This window comes from Geospiza fortis, unplaced genomic scaffold (assembly GCF_000277835.1).
Source record: "Geospiza fortis unplaced genomic scaffold, GeoFor_1.0 scaffold196, whole genome shotgun sequence".
NCBI lineage: Eukaryota > Metazoa > Chordata > Aves > Passeriformes > Thraupidae > Geospiza > Geospiza fortis.
The window spans coordinates 51,420-75,539 of record NW_005054487.1 but is presented as its reverse complement, the minus strand read 5'-3'; the positions used below and the strand labels follow the sequence as shown (position 1 = coordinate 75,539).

Genomic DNA, 24,120 nt, shown 5'->3' with positions numbered 1-24,120 from the left:
ATGAAGGATTAGATTCTGGAAGCTCATGAAGGTTTAGATTCTGGGGCTTTGGTGGACTTTCTGGGGTTTATGTTTTGGTTTGTGATTATGAAGTTTCTCTTGTTTTGCTTTTTTCAAAATACACACAAATCAGTAACTTGATTTTCATAGTTCTCACAAAGGAAAAGAGTATGTTCATGCATATTGAGGCAGCATTTAAATTATCTTGGTATTTTCCACAAATTAGACTAAACAACATAAAAAGATACAATGAACACTGTAACAACACTTTCAAGGGATTTGTTTATTTTTGGTTTACAAACAAAGGCACCCAATATTTCTGTTTATGTCTTATAAAAGCTCACAGATTTAGCATTTGTTTCCAAACATCTGTTCCTATAGCAGAGAAAAACATTACAGGAAAATGTCATTTTTTTTTCCTGGTCCCCAATTTAAATACCAGTAACAGTTTGGTGATAATGTTGTTTCAGTCTGTTCCTCTTCCTATTAACCAGCTGATAACCCTCCTGTAACTTGCTAGTCAAAACACTGAGTCTGCCTTCGTGGACCAAAATATAGTTCCAGTATATTCCTGACCAACATCCTTTATGTGCAATCACTGGTGTGAAGAACTGCAGGAGGACAGGGCTCCCATATGGAAAAAATCCAATAGTTCCAGGTAGAATTTCACAGACTGACCACAGGAAGTGACAAAACCAGCAGAAAAAACGTGACATTGAATCTACTGTCAGTTCAATAGGATGACTGATGAATTGGTGCAAAATACCAATAGGGCACAGAACAGTCTCCAAAGAGGGGAAAAATGGATTTCTAAATTGGCAAATGCTTAGTGTAGAGGTTAAATAAGCTTAGGCTTAAAGTAATCCCTCTCTTTGTTATTTATCCAAAAGACTAAATTTCTAAGCAGTGTCTTGGACCAGAAGTAAAGGGTTCATTGGCTTCATAGTTCATCTCAGTGTTAACAAAACAAGGTTACAAGTATCATGTTATAATGTTCATATATTATGTTTATAGTTAGAAACAACCAAAATTGCTAAGTGGATTGTTTCACAGAATAACTTTCAGAGTATGATGAACTTATCTTTAGCAAACTTCAGCCACGTGCCAACATGGGACAAGGGGTGTCAGTGGACAGGAGGCCCCTCTGAATAAAGTCTAGAATTCAGGAATGCTTAAGCATCTTTTCAGGTCTAGTGAGATACTTGGGGAGGCAGCTAAAAATCTCATACACCTACTGTATCTGTTAAAGTGTAACATCTCCAAGCACAGAAGCCTTAATTGATTTCAGCCACAGTCAGAGGTCTCTCACACAAGGTGTGGTCCTAGACCATTTAGGCTTTTCATCACTAGCTTTATATATACACCAGGAATTTAAAAAAGGAATTACAGCTTAACTACTTACTACAGAATATTTAGCTTCAACAAGGAAGCCATTATCTTTTCAAAATGAGATATACACCTGCAGGAAAGGTGCTGTCTTTAAAGTAAGAGTTTTTAGAAGAATAGCAAAATAAGTTCTTTACAAATTTAATTCAATAGGACAAAAAACTACCAAGGGCAAGTAAAATGTAGTTCTTGTGTAATTAAGTCATTATTTGCCTTTCCAGGCAGATTCAAGAACAAATTCATCAGTACAAACTGATTTGAATGAACAAACACTGGGCAAGGGTGCTGGTCAGTGCATGAATTAGAGGAACACCACAGTGTTCTCAAATCTGTGCAACCAAAATTTAAAGGGATCTTCATGTATTGCCTTGGATTAAAGAAATAAGGATTCAATCTTTTCTTACAGCTTTCCATTTTTACAAATGTCTTCCCCACTGAAACAAAGTAACATGCAGGAAAAAACCCAGATTTCTTCAGGTTTAAACCTAATAATTTAAGTTAAAAGATAGATGGAAGAACTGTTAACATCTCTTCATTTTGGAGCAAGGTGCATCTTACTCTGCTTGCCCAGTGAAATGAGGTTTTACTAGGACAGGGAGGAAAAGTGTGCTTGTGCATTGGTGTTGACCATGCATCAAATTTAACAGCTCAGAGATTTGGAAAAAAATATTAATTCTTGAAGTATTTGCTAACATTGCTTACAACCTAAAAACAGGTGTATCTCTTAATGAAAGTCTACAACTTGTCCCGCTACTATTACCAGCAATATAAATAGCAACCAAGCACAATAAATTCCTTTTCATTACATTTACCCTTTGAAGTCAGAAGTGCTGGCTCTGTGTTCTCAATTTAAAAAAAATCATTAAAAAGAAGACAGTCAATGACTTTATTTACCCCTCTCTAAGTAACACTTCCTTTTATCTGCTCAATGCAAGGATCAATTCTGCTTTCAGAGTAGCAAATTGTTCATGCTGACACAAATGCAAGTTGGGCACAGCCAGGTTCAAGCACAGAACCGAATCACAAAGTGCATTCTGAAGCCCAGATATACAAAAGGCCTTTCAGTAAATAAGGAAGGTTGGTTCATTTTTTAATTTCTTTTTTTCTTTTCAAGGAAAGGAGGCACGCTTGTTGATCCCTACTTTGAGGGGAAAGGAAGAAGTGGCAAAACCTAAAGACAAATTACAAACGTTCTCAATTATTTTATTTCAGGAGATCCAGAGTCATTTGTACACTTTTGCAACTTGCAAAACCCTTCGTAATTTAGAAGAATTTCAAATAAATAGGTCTACAGCAACTAGTATCTACTATGCCAATATTTATCTTGCTCAATGTGGAGTAAAACTTAAACAGAAAAAAAAATCATGTTAAGGCAGATTCCAATCAAACACGTTCCAAATTGCACAGTTATGTTGGTCAGTGGTCTAATATGTCTTCCCCAGGTCAGAGAGTTAAAGTTATCTAAATGCTTTTCTAAGCCAATTCAGTGTGGCACTTGCCCTTTTTATTTGCTCCTTTTCCAGGAAGATACACAGCTAACGTTACAAATACCATACCGCTTGTTTCTCACTTCAATTAAAAATGAAATTATGCTTCACGAAATGTGAGATGACTACATGTTACAGGGTTTGTGCAGTTAGACCACCATATGCATAGATGTCCTAATGCTAAATTCTCTTCCTCAGTATCTCATTGTGCTGGAGGCTCTGAAGTAGGAGAGGAACTTGTAACACAGACTAACCACAAAGTACCAGATGTTTCTTGCCATTTGTGACCTTGCGATGAAGATGCGCCAGATCAGGATCACGAGGATCGTGTTGAAGCCATAGCGAATGTTCCTTAACCTGGGGAGAAGCAAAAGCCATCACTAAGGGCCAACCTGCAAAGACTCTGAGGAAAAAAGAACACTCTAAAAATTAAACAAGTTGTATTCTACACCAGAAATTATCTGTTCATCTCAAGATACATTAGGAGTAATGACAGAAGTGAATAACAGAGAAGGCTTTTCACTGCTGAAAAGCAAAATGAAAAACCAAGGAGCAAAGCAACCCTGTTGCTCATCACATGTACTTCTGCTTTAGAGCTGCTTGATGGAAACCTCCTAAAGCCAACATCACAGTGGTAACACCTATAGAAGGCTGCCAGCCAAAAAATATTTAACACTCTCAACTTTCCTTTTCCTCACCATGTATTTAAAACTTCTTAAATACATAGAAGTAACTCTAACTGCCACTGATGACAATAACAAGAAAAAAAACCCAAAATGCCTCATTCCATCGTAAGAACTCATAAAATTTTCCAGATATTTCCACCCTCTTCACTGCAATTTCAAACTTCTTCCTTCTCAAGGAACTACATTTAAAGTACAGGATAAACTAAGTGACCTTTTAGAGCAACTGTGCTTTTTAGCAATCTTCTCGCATGTAGAGATGGAAACGTCAAGAAAAACAGCACCCAGAATTTGCTCAGATTTCTTAGAAACAGAGCAATCTCTTTGGCTCTGTAGATGATACAATTTATATTTTAAAGGCAGCTCTTTTTAGGGAAATCTTGCAAAAGCTTGAAATCTTTATCCTTTATCTTGTTTACAGGTAAGGCTGGGTTCCTTTACAAATCTTATTTGCAGAGAAAAACAGCTTAAATCTGTGTTACAAAAGCAATACTTTTCCACTTGAGGAACAAATCTACCCAGTGGTTCCCTAGAGAAAAATGTCCCCTGGGCTGCCAAATCTGGTTAATTCTAAGGCAGCAGACTGCAAGTTCAGATTAGAGTTAAGAACTAGATGGTAACAAAAGAGACCAAATTAATACCTCAGAGCAAATGTAAGTCAGAATCTAAACCTCTTGCTAAACAATCCACTTACAAACTTTAGAGCTGGGGGCAACCAGAGGCTGCTCTAATACAAGATTATTTCTTGAGTCATTTTCACGATGATCCTTTGCACAAAGAACAGCAGCTATGTGATCATTTCTATGCACTTTTTAATGGCATCTAAATAGAAATTTAATAAACCACCCAAACAAAACAACCCAGAAGGGACACTTGTTTAGCTATTTCCACAATTATCACAGATCCTATCTTTCAAAAGTCTACTTGTCATTTTAACATAGACCAAACCCCTCCACAGCTGCAAATCGTTGTCTTTGGAATGACAACAACCTGGAGTCACAAGTCACAACATGGATTGTTTCTCTTTGTGCTATCAGGCTTGCAGACATGATGTAGCATTGCAGAACAAGTTGATTTTTATTTCACTCTTGAAAAAGAGAAATCAAAGACTACAGCTGCCTTGATGAATCAGCCAAGAACAAAACAAGGGCAACTGTGCTAATAAAATTCCGGACGGTACCAATCCATCCAAATGGCAGGAATTAAGTCACAGAGAAAAGGCCAAAGGAGGTCATCCTAGAGCACCAACATCAAAGTGTCTGCTCTGAAGTGCAGTCTCTGCCTGTTTATTTACCTGCCTCAAAAGATCACATTCCCAGAACAACTATTGTTCTATTACACTTCCCAAAGAAGCCGTTCTAACCTGTGCAGCCATGTACCTTTGACCTTCCAAAAGATACTTGGGTAAAATCAAAAACCTGAATTACAGTATCCACACCGGTGATCCAAGACTGATACTGTAACTATAATTCTGGGAGCAACTCAGGAACAACAAATGCTTTAGAAAATGCTTCAGACCACTGGACTGGAACAGAAGAATTGTGGAGAACCTAAACAGTTGCTATTAAGAACAATTAAGTCATGACATGGAAAAGCAAACCTATGCAGGGCATAGAGTATAAAAAATTATACTTATAAGAAAAAAAAAATTAAGATTATGCTTACTTATTTAAGTGTTTCCTAGCTGCAGGGAGGCCTGACATTTCTTCATTCAGCACGTATTTCTTCGTTCCCAGGCAGTAATTTTCCATATACTCTGCCCAGTGTAGTTGTCGAACATCAAAATTAAATGTCTGCATAAGAGAAAAGCTTTCACTGTTAGTTGCCTAAAAATTCACCCCTATATCATTTAAATGAAAATAAATGTCTTTATTCCAGATAAATCCAATTTGCCTTTGACACAAGAAGGTTATCCTATCCTTAATCCTAGAAAGAGTCCAGATTTAGGTTTCATTTCTGATTCAACCACCAGCTTGTGACACAATCCCTTGCAAATTTCAATCCCTTCATGCCTTATTTTCCCTCCTCAGCAGTAATACTCTTCTCTCCACTTCTCAGTTTTCCCATTTCAACTGTCTGTAAGGAATTCCATTTTAAAAATAGTTATTTCCTAGTATGTTATTTATTTTTAAGCAACAAAATTATTCTAATATGCTCTAAAATAAACACTGCTCTGTGCCAAGTTCACTGTTTGGTAAGCGCAGGGTGCTGTTAGCTGTGCTTAGAGTTGTACAGTTATATTTTAAATACTGTTATATTTTAAATATATTTAAATACAGTTATATTTTAAATATATTTTAAATACAGATTTAAATCTAAATGCCTTCTTTAAGAGAGAAGATCACTATGATGAATTTGATACACAAGTTTTTTACTGATGTATTGATTCCTTTGTCTCAAGATTCTACAGTAACAGTGTTTAAATCCTAACAAAATGCAGCAATTTGAAAATACTAACAGTTCAAATTGTCTGGCATTTTGGTTTTCAAGTTTTTCCTGAACTGAAGTTGCTAGGGGGAGGCAAGAGGACAGGAAGGGGTGGAAATACCATCCACACAAAAATCACCAAAAGTTATTTTATTTCCTACATTTAGGAATCTGGCAGCTTTTCTGGAATGTAACTACTGGAAAACACTTCAGTAGCAAAGACATCTCAAGAATGACAAAATTGTTCCAAATGCATAAGGGAATCTGAGCTTTTAGAACTGTAACTGGTAATTTTTATTCTGCTGAATACCAACCAACAAAGTCATAGCAGAAGGGAAGTTTAAATTCAATTGGAGCAGCTGAGCCATTGTTGGTGGAGGAGGTAGGGAAAATTTGGAGTAAAGTTAAACCTGGGAAGAAACAACTTTTCCTTCTTCCTCAACAAACTGTTATCCTTGTTTCACTTCTCCCTGCCCTTCTTCATCTCCTTTTGTCACTGATGTAGCTTTTCACACAGCCCTGGCACATCTGAAAGGATCTCCCAGGAACCTGCAGTGCTGAGCTCCTCCCAGGTCAGCTGCACATCACATCAGGTCCTTATTCTATCTTGAACAGCTGAGCTGCTGCCCCCCTCTCAGCCTCCATGGCCACAGCACACAGCCACTTGCCTTTTTGTCTTCAGGGGTGAGCTGGTTCATCAGCATGGTCATGTTCTCAGTGCTCCAGGTCCAAGAATTGCTGGTAAAGTACTCTAAAAACATCATGGACTTATGAAGACGTGTTATTGCCTTCATCATCCTGCAATCCGAGGCATGGAGTGGACACGTTACAGGGGTAGAGTAGTTAAACAAGTGAAATAGACAATAACATTTTTTACCCTCCAACCCCCTACCCCACCTCCAAAAATCCCATCTTGCCTAAAGCAAGATGTACCTAAAGCATATTATATTACATCAATAGGATATTTCTGCATAGTATTGAAGTGAACTTTGGCTGTCCAATCTCTGCATAAACCAGAAATTGTCACAGTCCTTTTTTCCCTAATCCTACTTCCCAGTGGAATTGTAAATTACCATTTTTTTCTTTTTTATTAGGGGGAACAATATGTTGTCTTCTGCTGGTAGCTCTTAGTTTGAGACAGGGAGATGGAACCCTTTTCCCTTCAGCACACTGGAATATTCAGCTGTACTCAAGAGTCTGACTTGACAGAAGTCTCAGAGGGCACAGAGCAGAATGTCTGTGCAGGACCTCCCCTTAAACAAGGGAGGAAGTTGCCCTGATCTTCCTGCACATTGTGCAAGACCACATCTCTGTAATGGAACAGAGGTTTTCATTATGGTTACCAAAAGATCAAGGCTTAAAACCACCAGCAGCAAAGGGCAGGAAGATATTTAAGGGCACAGACAGATCATAGCAGGTCATGTTCTATGCTGCTTCAAAATATGCAGAAATACCTTCCATCATCCTTTATTATGCAGAGGAAGAAACTCTATAAAATCATCACTTGGAATACAGAGAAATTATGCTATAAGGATCAATTTGGGCAAGTTTCTCTTTGATCATACAATCCAAAGTGGGCCAAAAAAAAAAAAGTATGAGTCATCCAGCCTCTCAGACTCAAAGCTTCCACATTTGTGACAAGAAAATTGTTTCAAGTGTCTCAGTGCTAGAGATGGCCACTCAATTTTAATAAGTACTAACTACTACCACATAGCTTAATGCAATTAAATTCCTCCCTTGGGTGCTCAAGGTATTTCCATCTCACAGAAATGGAAAACTGCTTCCAGTTTGATCCTTATAGCAGGACACAGATCATTTCAAGCACAAAGGTAAGGGGGAGGCAAAGAAAGCAGAACCCACTACTAACAGGAAATTGTCTTCTGAAGGTAGATTTTGCCAAGAAAGATCACAGAAGCAGTAAAAACAAACTTATTTTTCTCTGAAAGCTGCAATGCATTTGAATGCATCTTGATGCACTCACACTTGTTGAAGGGATATAGTACATTGTCCCAGGAACTCTTCTAAAGAGAGTATCTTGCATTGCATTAGTGTCCCTTACTAGCAGCTGGCATCTCAGTATCTAAAACATTAAAATTTCCTCTTTTTCTTCTCACAGAATGGAGCAACACAAACTACAGAGACTACTGAAAAATGTAATCTCTAAAGCACAAAAATTACACCTTTTTTTTAAACCTCCTAGGAATATATTTACTAATTCAGAACTGACTTCAAATGTTAGACCAGCAGCTGATTTTATTACTAAGCACCTCTAGGAGCTTTCAAACACCTGCTTAGATTTTCACCAGTTGGGCAAGGTGACACCAGGGAGGACTGAGTTGAACTGGAGCTCCTCTGATGCAGAAATAATTGGAAATATAGACTCTGCATCCAAAACATATCCTGTACCACCAAGACTAAACTGAACCAAAAAAAAAGGGGATGTTATACCAAAAAATTAGGAAAATAACTCAAAACTTGGAAAGCAAAGATCTCACTGGTCAGATAAGCCAAAAAGACCTCAGAGCTAAAACGCCTGGATAAAATTAGTGCCAAACAGCATTTAAGCCTTTTTGCAGAGCTCTGTCCACTGACAGTCTGAAGATTATTTAACCTGACTTGCCCTTTTGAACCTTCCCAGTCTGTGTCCTTATGCTAAGCTGGACAAGCAGCTGAATTTTAGAGTGCTTTGACTGCTACAGTTTAAAAACCTCGTGCCTCTGCAAAATATTAACTGAGCAAATGAATATCTGATTAGAAAAGTGCATATTTTGAACTTGTTTCTGGACACTGACATTGGTTTTCATTCTTTTCTAAAAAAAAAAACCCAAACTAAATTGAAACTAATGCAAAGACTCTGCTGGGATTCTTTTTGCCTCTGCTCATGGATATGACATTAGAGCTTAGCTAAGCTGATTACAGAAAAAAAAAAGCTTAAAAGAGGGTTTTTTTCCCTCCCTCTCTCCAACTCAAATTGGATTTAGCAGCTGACCATAGAACCAGCTGATTCAACTCATCAAGGAAAAAATTGTTTTTCTTTGTAGGGTTAATTTCTTTCTCTACCAGCCCAAAGAATCCAGTTCTCCACATTATCTCAGCTGCTTGATAAATGACAAAGTTGGAAGAAGTGGACCAAGTTTCTCTGTGACACTTTGCTGGCTTGCACTAAATCAACAGGAAACTACACTTCTCTTTGAGGGGAAGAAAAAGCAGCCTGGTGACATTGAGAGATGTCAGTAATGAGTGTCCTTTAGTGGACACTGGTGTGGCTCTGGCAGACTAAGCTCTAACTTCAATGGCACCATACTCCTCCTGTGAATGGCAACACACACAACTCAAAACCCAGCACCAAGTCACACAATGGAACTTCATCCCTCAAGTTCTGAAGGTTAGTTATTCCAAAGACAGCCATTGGACACAAGTCATAAATACCAACACCAAATATAACCAGTCAGTACAAGACCAAGCATTGCCTCACACCTTCTTCATCAGCTGAAGACAGAAAAAAAACCAGCCCTGCTGACCATCTCACAGACCAGAGCAGCCAGTCTGGGTGACTTGCACCCAGATTCAAGGCAGAATTTTGCCTTCTAGGGCTTTTGCAGTCCTAACTGCCAAGACCAAGCACATTACAAGAGTTTGAGAAGCACATCACAGGAACTAAAAGTTTAAGCAAGTTAATTCAATTAACCATAAGTTAGGTGGGCTTGTTTCTATACCAGACAATTCAAAGTGACCTGGCTTAAGGCTGTAACTGCAATTTGAAGAAGTCTTCCACACAACCTATTGTCTCCAGGTTAAAACAGTCCTGTTGCCAAATACAGACTGATCCCTCAGTGGATCTACAGGCTGCCAGTCTGCAAGTCTCTGCAGAAGCATTACAGATAATTACTTTCTTTTAAAGACTCCTCTAAAAAACACAGAACAAGCTTTAAGATTGGTCTTTGTTCAGATTTTCACCTGGCTGTAAATTTTGAACTGTAAGACACACTACTGAATTCTCATCTTTCCAGCAGCTCTGTGGCTGCTTTAAGCACACAGTTTAAGCACTGTGAAGGTATAAAAATGTATTGATCTATTTAACATGATTTGCTTCCAATTAATTTCTGGTTTGTAAAACAGTAATTACATGAAAGGTGCTTCCAGTTTTAAGAAGCTTTAAATTGAAATGACAAGATGTAAAAGTCCTAATTTCATATCTCACTCCATATATCAGCCACGCCTTTCCTTTAGCTTTCTAAGAAGCAGTAACAAAAGAATTGCTGCAGAAATCTCTGAACTACAACTTTAAATATTTCATGTCACATGCTATTTTCTCGGAGCAACTGGGAAGATCTGCTTGGTGTGCACTTTTAAAGGCTTTAACATTTCAAATATACCAAACTGCTTTTAAAAAACACACAGTTCTGTCATGCTAAGCACTATGCAAAGCTACAGGAGCAAACTATGCTTGTATTTAAGATAACTAGACAACTAGTAAGCTCTGCTATGCAACTAGGTATGTATGGCAAGCTACCAACAACACTACCTTTAATCTTCAATGCTAAGGTTTATCACCACTAGTTACATAATTACACAGTGCTAGAGCATTATTTAGTATAAAATATTAAATCTTCATTATGCCAGGCCTTTTTGTACATATTCTTTCTATACAAATTTGGAAGAAATACTACATAGGTTATTTCTTCCTTCCCTTTCCTTACCTTTTAATACTATCAGAGAATCGTTAAATTCAAGAACCTTCAACTAGATGCAAAAACAGCAAAAATATTTCCATTTTATCAAAAACATTGCTTCTACAAGTGAGGTGCAAAAAAATTTCTAGCTTCTTCCTTTTCTTCTACTTGATAAAATTTTTCACTCAATTTCAGTACAATATCCTGATGGTATGACAAGAGTGCAGTTAAACCTGCACAGTGATTTCACTACTTATTTTTCTTGTAGAGACTTCAGTGTACCCAGCACAGAGGACAAGCACCAACCCATGTAAAGGCAGGTTAGCAAAGTATTTGTATTTTCTTGTGCTCAATTTATTACATTTTTACTACACTGTTGTTCTGCTAAATCATAGTGGAAAAGGTCACATTTTTAATTATGCCAGCCCTTCTTCACTCAGACCAGTGTTATATTGAGTTTAAGAATATCTAATAATGTTTCCAAGTCTTTAGAAGTTTGAGTACATGCTACCTGGTAATTAATAACATTCTATCAGCTGACAGAATAACCACAGCAACAGCAGTACACCCCTCCAGCCCATCAGTTAAAGCAGCTTCAAAGTACTAGAAAAAAGTACAAGAGTAAAGATCTGTCTCAAAATTCTTGTATTATTTATTGAACACTAGTTTGTTCCATTAGGATTTAACACTGCACATCTTCCTTGCATCTAGGTATTCATTTGCTTTTACTGCTTCTCTTGCAGGCTCCCTTTTTTAAATGCTTTAAAATAGGAGAGAGGAGTGCTGTCTAATGAAAGCTGCACTCCTGTAAGTGGGGTGTGTAGTCAGCTTAAAAGCTGTGACTGAACCATAGCTCGGTGTAGCTCAATCTGCCATCTTTTCTCCAAACTGGAATCTTGTGCATCATAGGAAACCCATCCAATCACTGTTATAGTAAGCCAAGTAGGAATACTCATATCAGTAAACATCTCTTTTTTATTCTGTAAAGTATTAATGTCACCAATTGCACCAGTAGTGATGAAAGTCCTACATTTCATCTTTAGACATCAAGTAAGAACTCCAGAAAAAGCAAAAACAAGATTGAACATTCAATTCATATGTTAGAATATAAAACCTAAGCTAAATATTCTAAACTGCATGATTATTCACAGCCTCATTTTACTCCCACTGGTCAAATACTCAGCAGACCAGCTGCCTTTCAGAGCCTGACAAGATTCTGGCAGCACTCCTTCCCAGCCAGGCAGAAGACAGGACGTTGGCATTTATAGCATAACTATTTTAATGAGGGATGAAGTTTTCATATCTGTCAGGGAATTTCTATCAATTTTTATTAAAAATAACTTTAAAAATGCAAGAGATCCTGGAAGCTAGGATGTTTTATATACAATACCTTCTTTAGAGTTGAAAGTCTTTAAACTTTTTAATGTGGGAAGATTATTATACAGACACAGCTGACTGCCACTGCTGCTGCTTTAGGTATTACACTGTTGCAGCTGAGAGGTTTTCCCATACAAACCATTTACACAGCTCCTTTCTACTCATCCAGTGCTGTTACAGAGCTTTTATCCTCCTTGTAAGACAGACCTAGACTACAGGACAACAAATGAATATCATTTGTGTCAATACACTGTCACCACAGTGGAGGTTTTATAGTCTGAAGGCAAATGCTTGTGAAAATGTAACACAAGCAGAGTTAAGGCCAAGTGGCTTGGCAAATCTGACATAAAGTGAAGTGGTACCTTATATACCTTCTACATGATTTAGTTTAGCCTATCATTTTCACCACTTTTGTTAGCCAAATACTAGCCTAAATATTATAAACTGAATGGAATGTTGAGATGATACAAACCAACATACCAGGTCAATTTGTATTATCTACAGGAATAATCTGCAATTAAAAGATCAGTCCCCCATTCCATTTTCAGTTTATAAAAGCAACAACAAGCCACCTCCTAGAGTTTAATGACTGACTAGGATTCTGATCCAAGACATCCCCTGGACAGCATTGTTAGGCCAGTCATTAAACTCTTCAAAATGCAGCCACTGGGTTCTTATTACTTAGTTAGTAAACCTAGATAGTGCCCAGGCCATGTCTTCTTTACAAGTCTCCACCACCTTATGGGCAAGATATTTTTAGCCCTGTCCCTCTTACCATGCTTTCCGACCTGTCAACATGAGCCAAACATCAAAGAAGAAAACTATTAAAAAGGTCTCTGCCCACCGGCAGTAAAACAAGAGGGGGTTGTAGGAGAGCTTAAAGTCAGGTGCTGTTGCTACTTTTTCTATTGGATATTTCTCGAAACTCCTACTCATGATGCTTTCTGTAGGAAAAAATAAGGATCAACATATTTTTAGTATTTATTATCCAAGAACAAACATCACTTCTATATTCTCTTGACTACTCAAACCCCCAAACTATCCAACATCTATCTCATTTTTGCTAGAAAGGTCAAAGTCACTTTGAATTGCAGGACCTGTTCTCAGGAAAAAAGGTTGAGTTTTAGTCACAAAACATTCAGGGGAAAAAAAATTACCAAAAAAGTTAAAATCAACATACAACACAGTGTAAGCATAGCTAAGTTTAAAAGTCAGAGGAACAAACAAGGCAGAGCCAGTCACCATTACCTTGGGCTTCTTCCAGTAATCCTGAGGTAGGTATCATACAGGAATGCTGGGGCCTTATGGCTTACAGCAATCCAGTAATGATATAAAAGGTGATTGGAAGTTAGATTTACATTGGGCCGTCTGAAGGCCTGTTCGAGAGGGTTCCTCTTGAAAGTGGAAATTACATGGTATTCTGAGAAAGAAAAGTTGCACAACAGCTTCGATAATCACCATGTAAAATGTAATGCTTTTCAAAGTACATTACAGGGTACAGCATCAACAGCAGGGTCTAATTCAAACAACCACCCTAACTCTTCTACAATGCACAGCTATAAGCTTTTAGCTTAAAATACTGTTGAACTGTTTCTCATTATAATCAAGAGGTGGCTTATGCCTTCATATTTCACTGTAGCTTCTCTCTTTCTGTTCCCTACCTTAGAAGTCGGTGGTTTCAAACACTGACAACAATTTCAGTTTATAAAGCAAGTAAAGCTATTTAAATAGTCATCTATATTTCATGAAGAGGGTTCTTCTGATCACTTGTGTAAAGAATTTTAGAACAGATTGAGGACTCTGCAGTCATCTGAAGCGATTTGAAATGACATTTTCATCCAATTTATCCAAATTTGGGCATTAAGAAAAAAGCAATTAGGGTGGGACTCCATGAGGAAGTCTTGATAACATCTGTAAATTCAGTACAGAACAGATATTACAGGATCAGGGTCTTTAAAAGTTATGTGGAAATTCACCTCTCCTTTAAATCTCCTCTTATAACTTTATGCTGTTGTTTATAGACAGCACTTAAATACTTTGATTCACTTGGGATCTAAGTGAAGTCAGCAATTCTCCAAGTTTAATTGAAGCAATAACGTTTGCAACTACAAATCCACGTAAAATGGGCAAAAGTAAAATAGATTTAAGTATTGAGGTTAGCTGGAAGAAAAAAATAATCTGAGTCTCAGAACTCAATTTCTAAGAAAACTGAAAACTAATAAATGGTTTTACTATGCCAAACAGCTTGCATTGTTCTTTACAACATTAAATATTACAAAGCTGTTGGCCTGTGGGTTACATCTTATGATATCTTAGAGTAGTCATACTTCCTTAAAACAAGTAGTCATATTTCCTTAAAGGCTACTCTTCCCTGTACATGAATTGTTCAAGTGTCATGCAACAATCTGAATATTAAAAAAACCACCTCAACCAACAATCAGTTTAAGCCAAACACAAAGAGCTACACAAGGGCAAAACTATTACCACACCTCTCAATTATGCAGATGTACAAAACATTTAATTGTGGGCTGCTTATTCGTATGTTTTTTCATATGTATTTATTGATGTTGGCATTACAGCCAGCATCACTACTGCTCCTCTGAGCAACACTTCTCTCCACACACTACCTACACCCTATGGATTAGGTCATGGCAGCAGCAAACAGAAAAATCAGTTCTCTCATTGTTTAAGTTAATAATGGAATAAGAGTAACAAAGAAAAATACCAATAAGAACTAAATGAAATTGAGGTAATGCTGCAGGGGGAAAGGGGGAAGAATTAACAGTGGAAGCTAATGAGAAAGCACAGTTCACTGCAAAATTGAGAGATATGGCTAAAATACCAGTTTCAAAAATAAAAATGCATTATAGTTTACTGATTATAACCTGTTTGATTTTCTTTTTGTATTAAGGCTAATGAGAAAAAAGAAACATGGCATACCAACTTCACTCCAGTGGAAAGGATTGGTGCCACCTGTTGTACAGTTATACACCATGACTTTTCTTGGTCTGGGGAAAAAAGAGATAAAGGAGCAAGTTAGAAGAAAAGCAGCCTTTTGAAAACACAAACAGAACAGATTCCTAAAGTTATGCTTCCCCTCAACAGCATCATTTATATAAACCAGAAAGCATCAGTCTCATGGTAGATTTTTTGCTTTAGCATCTTTCAGTATTTTTCTCCTTCTTTAATTATCTTTTTCTTTTATTTCAGAGAAGGCATCACCTACACTACTGCAGGTTGTATTGATTACAGACAAGACCCTGGAGAGAATTTCCAGACATATCTTCATAATATCAGTAGGTGATGTCTTCCTCTGGCATAAGCAAGTTACCCTTTGAGAGACTAAGCCGTCGGAACCTTAGATTCCTTTGTCCTGAGGGAATAGCAGGACACTGATGAGGATTTCAATACAAGACTGGTTTACAAAATACACAATATCATTTCCAAATATTCAGTACTCTCTTTTGTCACCATTTATACCTATTAATTGCAGAATACCAGGCTGCAGCAAGTGTGGTATTGACAACAACATCTATTGGGACAAGATCTGCTAACGCATCGTTGGAAGCTCTCATCGTTCGAAGAATTCCCTTTCCTGCCTTGAAGAACAAACAACAAAGAGAGACAGAAGACCCAGTAGTGAAACATACGAAGCTTTTCTGCCTTCCAAAAGGAGGGGGAAAATTAAGTATATTCATTACTTACAGCAATGAAGATACCACTAGGTCCATTGAAGTTATCAATCCAGCCCTATTAGGAAGGGGGAGAGGGTAAGGATTTAGTTAGAGCATACTGAAGTCAGCAGCTTCAAGTGAAAATCTGAGCAGTTTCTACATGTTTCTACAAAGGGTGGAGGAAAAGGAGACCAAAGAGGAGAAAGATCTTTAATTCCATGTTTCTAAATAAAGTTTTTCAATAGCAAACTGGTGATGTAACAAGTTCCTATGACTCAGACAAGAGATCTACACATAGGACACCATGGCTGTTCAGAGAGAGATGTTTATCTACTTCTTAGTGAATGAACTGCAATTGTCCATAAAAATACTTTTATGTTCAAAGTATTCAAGTTTACAAGTATTTTTAGACTAGCAACTCAGGCGTTTTTCATTTTTCAACCAAAATACATTCTTGCTCAGCTTTGATGACAGTATTTAGACTCTATATACTGTTACCAGTCATCCAGAAGCAACCAAGACACAACTTCATGGTCCAAGAGATTTTCCTCTACAAAGTTCACTGGATAAAGAGGTTCCCAGTGTGTACTACAGTCTACAGCAAGATGGTCGGGTGACAGCTCAGGGACTTACAGGAAAAGGCTCCTTCCAGCTGGCACCAATGATGGACGGCCTTACAATGGCAATGTTTAAATTTGCACCTTCCTGCTGCACCACGGATTCAGCTAAGGCTTTCGTGTATGTGTAGGTATTAGGTCTTTTACCTAACAGTTTAGGAGTAATATCATTCACTAGGTCATCATCCATCCACCTAAAGAAACAAAACAAGAAGTAAGTGTAAATTACTGCATGCTGCTTCACTAGGGAGGTGGGCTGTGAAATGGTGAAGTTACTATGACTATTTTTTTCTCATTTAAAGAAAAAGAGACACACACCTAAACAAAAACAAGTTTCTCAGAAAAATGAAGGATTGCATGTTCAGTGTCCATCAAAAGAAGCACACTGGCATTTACTTTTTGCCCTGGAAATTCATTTGTAACACACCAACTACAGAGCAAGCAGTACACACATTTACAATGATCCAAATTCTGCCAACCAAATTCTCAAAGATGGAATGCAGACATAGCAAATTAATCTTTGGAACACAGGCTCACTGCATTATCTACAAAGTGATATCACCAAGGGAGTCCCAGCAGCATTACCAGCATCCCCTCCACCTTTGTGGTGGTGAGCAATCATACACCACCCCTGAAGCAAGCTGGTCACAGTGTTTCTCCCTTTAAATTAATCAAATCTTGCCATTTCATCTTGCTTCCCAGTTCCTATCAAAAACGTAATAACCTGAAGTCACAGCACACAAATAAGCTGTGCCCCTGCAACTATTGCTACTTTGGTGATCTTCACTGCAAAACAGGACTTGAATTTTATTTGCTTTGGTCTCTTAGTCACAGAAATTGAATTTATTGTTTTTCACCAATGTCATGTTAGAAAGTAGACACACATCAGACTCCTTTCATTATATGAACAGGGTAGGAAGAGGGGTAATGAAGGCTAGAGATCACTCTTTTATAACTTCACAAAAGCCTCCCCTCAGGAGTTCTAAAGTACACACAGCTGTCTTAGCCCACACCAAACAGTGTAAGTTACATTTGTCTCTTCACAAGTTAGATATTCAAAAACATGACTGTTTTGCAATCCCTCATTTTCTAAGTGTATTTAAAGTCAATGTTTTAAGAAAGGGCTGGCTCAATGTGCATTCTAGGTGGTAGCTCACTTGGTTTTAATGTTAGCATTCTTCCACCTAAAATAACAAGTTAAAGTAGGTATTTTAATTTTTAATTAGTTCTTTTCTGTTTCATATTTCTCTTCCAAGAGGTGATATTTTGTACAACAGGTAAGAAGGAAGAGACTGATGCAGAGTTACATTACACTTATCCCACATCATCGTCTGTTTCAGCTACTAAGTAAGGCCTCAGGACAGTTAATATACACACAAAAAAACCCCAAATGAGTCATTTTTCCAACCCATAATGCCCAATCCAAGACTTAAAGCTACAGAAAACAGATTTTTAATGCCTGGGCTCTGAGCATACCTAACAGAACCACTTCTACAATACGTAATATTATTTGATCATCTCAGTCTCCTCTTGCAATGGCATTTAGGTGGATGTAATAGAGGCAGCTGTTCAAGGCACCTCAGTTTTATCTTTTCCTTCACAATGCTGGTACCAGCGCAAGTTATCAGCATCTCCCGATTCAGCCAATCACTCAGCTGAAAGACTGGCACTCTCAGCACAGAGGGGGCACCATGAGTACATGTGAGCATCCATCTCAGTACCCCTCCACACCCAGCTCAGCTTAAAGAAACCATAAACCTTAACCCACGTCCCTTACAGAGAAGGGGAGTGTCAGACATGCTGCCACACCCATGGGACAGCATAAGATAACTCTTCATCTTTACAGCTCCTAACCATTTTTTGATACTTCAATAGCAAGAAGAAAAAGGATACAGATTATCCAAGTAAATTCATAAAATGTAACACATACTCAAGGGAATCGATCAGTTTCTTGGGGTCCACAGGAGGTGGGTACACGACTTCCTCGATCTGTTTCCGATTGCAATACGCATAGGCAGTGGAAACGTGCGTGAACACCTCCAGATTCTTCATTCGGCGTGCCAAGGACAGGAGCTGTTGTGTGGCAACCACATTTAACTGCACAGCATCTCTGTTGATTCAACAGAAATGTCATTAGTAGAAAGCAAGACAAAAACAAACAAAAAGAAATTCATTCCTAAATTACTCAGTGCTGGGTATATAAAGTATCCCCGAATTCTCCAACCAACCCCAAAAAAGCAGCATTAAGACTGCCCTAATTTTCTGCTTAGAATAATATACCACAGTCCTAATCTAGAACACCTCTCAATGTTCAGAATAATGCTCCTTGTACCCTTTTCTTATCAGCATCCTTTGATTTCCTCAATATAAATCCCAATTGTACATTTTTGAAAAAACATAAAGGAACATTATGCAACAACACCAGGCTACCATAAGATGCACCTCTGAATTTCCAAGTTCAAGTTCAGAGAGGTCAACAACTTGGAGGTTTAGTGGGCCAGTAAATTGGAGACTGGCATCTTCTTGTAGGATAGCAAAAGGCTCCATGCAGGATGGAAGGAAGGGGGAAAAAAAAGGAACCCACCAAGAACCACCCCTCCATTCCAGCTCCACTGCTGCTCATTCCTATGTTTAAGGACACCAGAGCAGAGTAGGTGTATCTCTACAGCTGCCAGCAGATAACAGCTTGCTGACCAACTCCTATAATTATTTTATAGTTTACATCTTCTCTCCAGCCTACAGACTTGCTGTGGGCACCAGCTTCCTTGTACACAGTGTACTATCAAGTTTCAAGAGTACAGCTAAGCAACACTTCAACGTCTTTGCAACAAAAGTGTTACATTAACAACAACAATCAAATCGGTATTCCCCCAAACAATCACTAAGTTCCAGAATGCTTTATCTCACATTATTACTGAAATGGGGGACAGGAAAGGGGAGCATTATCCCAAAGCAATTAACATCAATGGCAACTAATTAGTTTGCTACCTCTTTCAACAAGTCAAAGGAGCTCATAATCCCAGCTGTGTGCACCACTTTTTCCACCTCTTGTTTTCATCTCTCTCCCTGCACATCTACCTCTCCCCACTTCTCCCAAGGCCATTATTAATAAGGGACTTTTAAAAAACAGGAAGAAAAGCTGAGCTGTATTCTCCTGTTTTTCTTATCAGTTAAGAGGGAAAGCACTAGAACCTCCCACAAACAACTTTTCTCACAGAACTCTATCCTCTGAAAATGTGCATTCCCTTTCTAACAAGGCAGGCCAAAGGAATAGTTTGTGCTTACCTCTATACACCAGGAGGAAAACTGGCATTACTAGGGAGCACAGTAGATGTAGCTACAGGTTGTTTGTAGCCTTTCTACCCATATTTGCAACATTGGGCAGACACTTGATTCACCCCTCCCTTTGAGCACCATTGGTTTATCAGACCAGGGTAAACAGAATTTTAGACTCACCTTAGTGATTCATTGAATCTGACTGTAGCAGCACAATGAAATATAATATTAATGCATTCTATAAGTTCTTCCTTGATTGGTTTACTAAGATCCAGTTCAGGCTGTGAAAGTTCACTCACAACTACTATTATTTTTTCTTTGAAGTCTGGTTGCTCTTCTCTCAATCTGTCAAAGAGCTGTCAAAAATAACAGGACTATAAACTCAGTGAAGGTAAGAGAAACAATGCACTTAAGTGAAGAAAAATCCCACATTGTTTGTCTATGCCTCCTAACTTCTCGAGATCATCAGGAAGTTAGAACAGTGCATTAGCAATACCATAAGAACATGTTACAGACTTCTCATAAACTAATTTTTTTTTCAACATAAGGAAAGGGAACAGTCTACCCACTTCCCAAGCTTGATAATAGCTATTCAAACTCTTATATAAGTCATGTTGGACTTTAGGTTTAGAAATCTTGCATTAAGATTTACAAATTTCAAGTGATTTAAGAAATGCTACGCTCAAATTATGCCAGTCTTGCCAGCACATTAGAACATCTGATTAAGTTTTATCAAATTGGTGTTCAATTCCCCCTGAAAAAAATCTCATCAAAATTATATTCCATCAAGAATTCTTCTCATAAATAGCTGGGTTCTAGCCAAGTGGCTTAACACATGGATCAAAATTCTTGCCTCATCTTATTTACACTCATTAGTATGCAAGTTTTCCTGAGCCACACAGTAGTGTGGCAATAAAACACCCTTGAAAGTTGCAGATGAGCAGACCCTTCTTTACTGTCTAGGGGCCAATATCTTACAACTGATTCAACACCAGTCAATTATATTGTATTAAAATCGTGGCAGTACTTTCTTTTTCCTGCCCAAGCATGTGGTTATACCAAATAAAAATAATCAAAGACATTTCCTTACAGAAAGATGCTAATTAATTTTAACCTATGAATTAAGTCACCTAAAGGTGCAGTTTCACAACACTTTAGGCAATATAAGTTTGCATTTATAGCACAGAGACTGGTCTCTAATTTCTTTATTCCTGTTGCTTCTCCAATACTGGCAAGAGCAAGAAGCCCCAGAGCTGTCTGACCTAAAAAAGGTACAGCTCTTTTTTTAGAGATGTTTTTTCAGCCCAAACATGACCTAATGCAGCTCATCGTGTGGCCACCTGAAGTAGCAGTGCTAACTCTAGAGTGAGAACATGGTACATCTCCACTTTGAGGCTTGACTGGACTTTGCAAACATGAAGCTTCACTTTATAGGACAAAGTTGCTAAGACAGCATTTAAAGCCTTTGCAACTGTTATGGGTACAACAAACAGTTCTTACCTGAGGGCAGAAACTTTGTGTGATTTTGAAAAATAAGCCTACTATGTTTTTGGTAGGAATGATGGCACCTTCCTCCAGGGAGCTGAAGCAACTGCCTGTTAACCACATTAATGTGTGATATTGCCTTATAACAGAAAAGCAGTACCATGGATGAGCTCTTCAAGAGCCAGTTTTTATTTTTCATACCTCCATCACACCTGTTACATCCATTTTCATATCCATAGTCATGCACTATTCCCACACAACCCTTTCTAGCACTGACACCAGGACTAAGGAGAAGAAATACCTAGACTGCATGCAATACATATGGCAAATCAGCACAGGAATTAGATATCTGACGTCCAAAGAAAGTAGAAACCTCAACACTGTTTTGCTATTTGTAGCTCAGCTTATTTCACATTTATTTTATTTATTACCACATTCACCCATTTAGACTTCAAACTCTTCAAGAAACAGAACATTGCAAGATCTCCAGCGCACTCAATGAGTCCATCTAAATTGTGAAGAATTACTGGCAGTGCCCTTGCAACTGGACAGCTTAAGACAATAGATCTTATTAAAATTTTCATAGCCTTTTTGGAAGAATCTTGATGACATCAAAGCCATTGAAACAATGGACTTTCAATCTTGTCTAATCATTTGATAAAGACAGAATAAACATCTGGCCCTATTCTACATCTCTGCATAGATGAGCAACTCCATCCCTGCACGTTCCTGCCTCAAGCAGTAACTCTGCTTAGCAGGACTTCTGCTGTGAACCTGCTCCAGCAATAAGTGCTCACCAAGACTCAAATCACATCATATTTTTATCTCAATGGAAGATGGAACAGACTACAAGCAGACTTTGACTCAAATCTAAAAGCCTTTTACAACAGCTTTCCTAAAAGCCATACTGAGCCTTACAGCTTACCAAAGTTTAAGTCAGTCCACACTAGTGCTACTTCTCTCTCTGCCCAAATACTCCCCACCTTTCTTTGGGTAATAGTGTATACAAAAAGTGGATTGAGAAATTTTTCCTTTTGCATCTCAGGGCTTAGTCTGGAGATGTTTTCTTTGTTTCAGGGCAGCGACAAACTGAAGGTTTTATGTAGAGAGAACATGCAACTGAATTTTAAGATAGAAGCCCACTTAACTCATTCTGTTTTATGACATTGCACAAGACTACAGGAAGATGCTTTTTGAGCAACAAGATACAGTTTTTTTGACTGGTTACAGAAAATAATTAACTAGGGAACAGCCATCCTCATATCTGCTATAATCCCAGCTAGTCAGAGTTGTAGAAATCCACTGCTGTACTTTAAACAACTTACCCCTAGTTGCATACATAGCTTCTTATTGATTCCCCTTTAGCACCTTCTAAGGACAAAATTTAGAAGACAGACTACATTGTATCTCAATGAAAAAATTAAACTGCTGACATCTGTGTTTCATAAGAGAAAAGCCTAGATAGAAATAAACAAACTCTGCTTTAGCAAAGTTCATGCTAGAAATCTCTCCTCATCCTGCTCATCCTTCCCATCATGAACAGGACACTCTCTAAGGAGAAAGATGGGCAACAGAGATGGATAATTCTACACTTAGCCTAGCTCACCAAAATATCAAGGTAATGAGTCTCTTCAGGAGCAAAGTATTTGACCCAGCTTGCACAGAAAATCGTTTAGAGAGCCACTTCGATAATTCCACAGCACAGACCTTCAGTGCCTTTCTAGCTGCCACAGGCTGACAAATCTGCTAAGCAAAACATTTCCATTTACAAATGTAAGTTCCTGTTGAGATGACACATTCTTATTTACTGCTAGATCCAGTAGCACATTCCAGAAAAAAAGAGAAGGCACAAGGTGAAAAAGTGACTTGCTTGAAATCTTTACGAGTCTCAATCTGTCTTACAACTCCCAGTCCACTACCTCTTACACTTGATTTTATATTCTCTTAACAAGCTCTGACACAGATTTTTACTTCTCATTTCTGCATTACAGCTGAACATCCTCCTCCTGAATTAAACACAGGATAATTTTCAACTACTGGCTTTGCTAGAGACCAACATCTTGAGGCAGTTACAGAAGCACTGCCAAGTCTTACATTTTGTATTTCTGTTAGAACAACAACAACAAAAAATTAACAATAACATTTTGCTTTAGACAGACTGAAGTTGTTCTCAAAATGAAATGAGAGCATCATAATGAAGGACAAAAATGAACTTTGTGAGCATATGACACATACCTTAGAGCTGGTAATTTCTTCTATTCGTGCTTCAGCTGTCTGCTTTGCTTTTTTTCTTACCAGCACATACACTGCCTTCACTTTAGGACAGGATCTGAGCAGCTTTTCCAAAAGCACTTTTCCCACAAAGCCTGTAGCTCCTGTCAGGAGGATGTTTTTTCCTTCATAGTATTCAGGAATGGAAACCATTGTGACCTTCACAAAAGATAAAATCAAAAAGTAAGTTAAAGAACTTACAGAGTCCAGATTTGCTGAAGATTGAATAATCATATCTGTGCTGTTTATACCTGAAAGGAATGCTTAACAGATTTTTTTTTTACCGATAACCAGTACTTGAAGTTGCCTTTTTTCACATTCTGAAAGATTCCCACAGGGTCACTACAGTCATTCCAGATCTTGTAAACTGCTCCTGTTAACAGTGTTTTAAAGACTGAGACATCCACTCAGCCAGGAAAATAGCCCAACTTCAGTCAATTTTTGCCTCTGTGTGCACAGTCCTTTACCACTCCAAGGGGCTGCTCCATGGGAACTAGAGGTTGCATCATTAAAATGTAATCACAAATGGATTCTTCAAACCCACTGAGAGAAGACAGGGAGCCAAGCATGCCAAATGCTGGCCCTGGAATTTTGACAGTGCCAGCAGAGCCCCCTGTCACTGATAGGATGAGCCTCCCTACCAATTAAACTAAACCAGAGAGAAGGCTGAGTTAGTTGTTTGGAATGGGATCTGATAGTTTTACACTGATTACAAAAAACCCATACAGATCCACAGATAAGAGTTTTCCAACTGCTTCATCCAT

The 24,120-nt window shown here is 38.1% G+C and overlaps 1 protein-coding gene across 1 annotated transcript; it reads right to left on the bottom strand.

Moving 5' to 3' along the window:
- Positions 1 to 263: 263 nt before the first annotated feature.
- FAR1 (fatty acyl-CoA reductase 1) lies at positions 264 to 23,511 on the bottom strand. Its single transcript, XM_031063207.1, has 11 exons — positions 23,321 to 23,511; positions 19,781 to 19,956; positions 18,255 to 18,434; positions 16,341 to 16,518; positions 15,739 to 15,783; positions 15,514 to 15,632; positions 14,974 to 15,041; positions 13,282 to 13,453; positions 6,652 to 6,781; positions 5,222 to 5,349; positions 264 to 3,230 (listed from the first exon to the last, which is right to left on the bottom strand). The coding sequence occupies exons 1-11, from the start codon at positions 23,507 to 23,509 to the stop codon at positions 3,068 to 3,070; spliced, it is 1,548 nt and encodes a 515-aa protein (XP_030919067.1). The 5' UTR covers positions 23,510 to 23,511; the 3' UTR covers positions 264 to 3,067.
- Between the last annotated feature and the right edge of the window lie 609 nt (positions 23,512 to 24,120).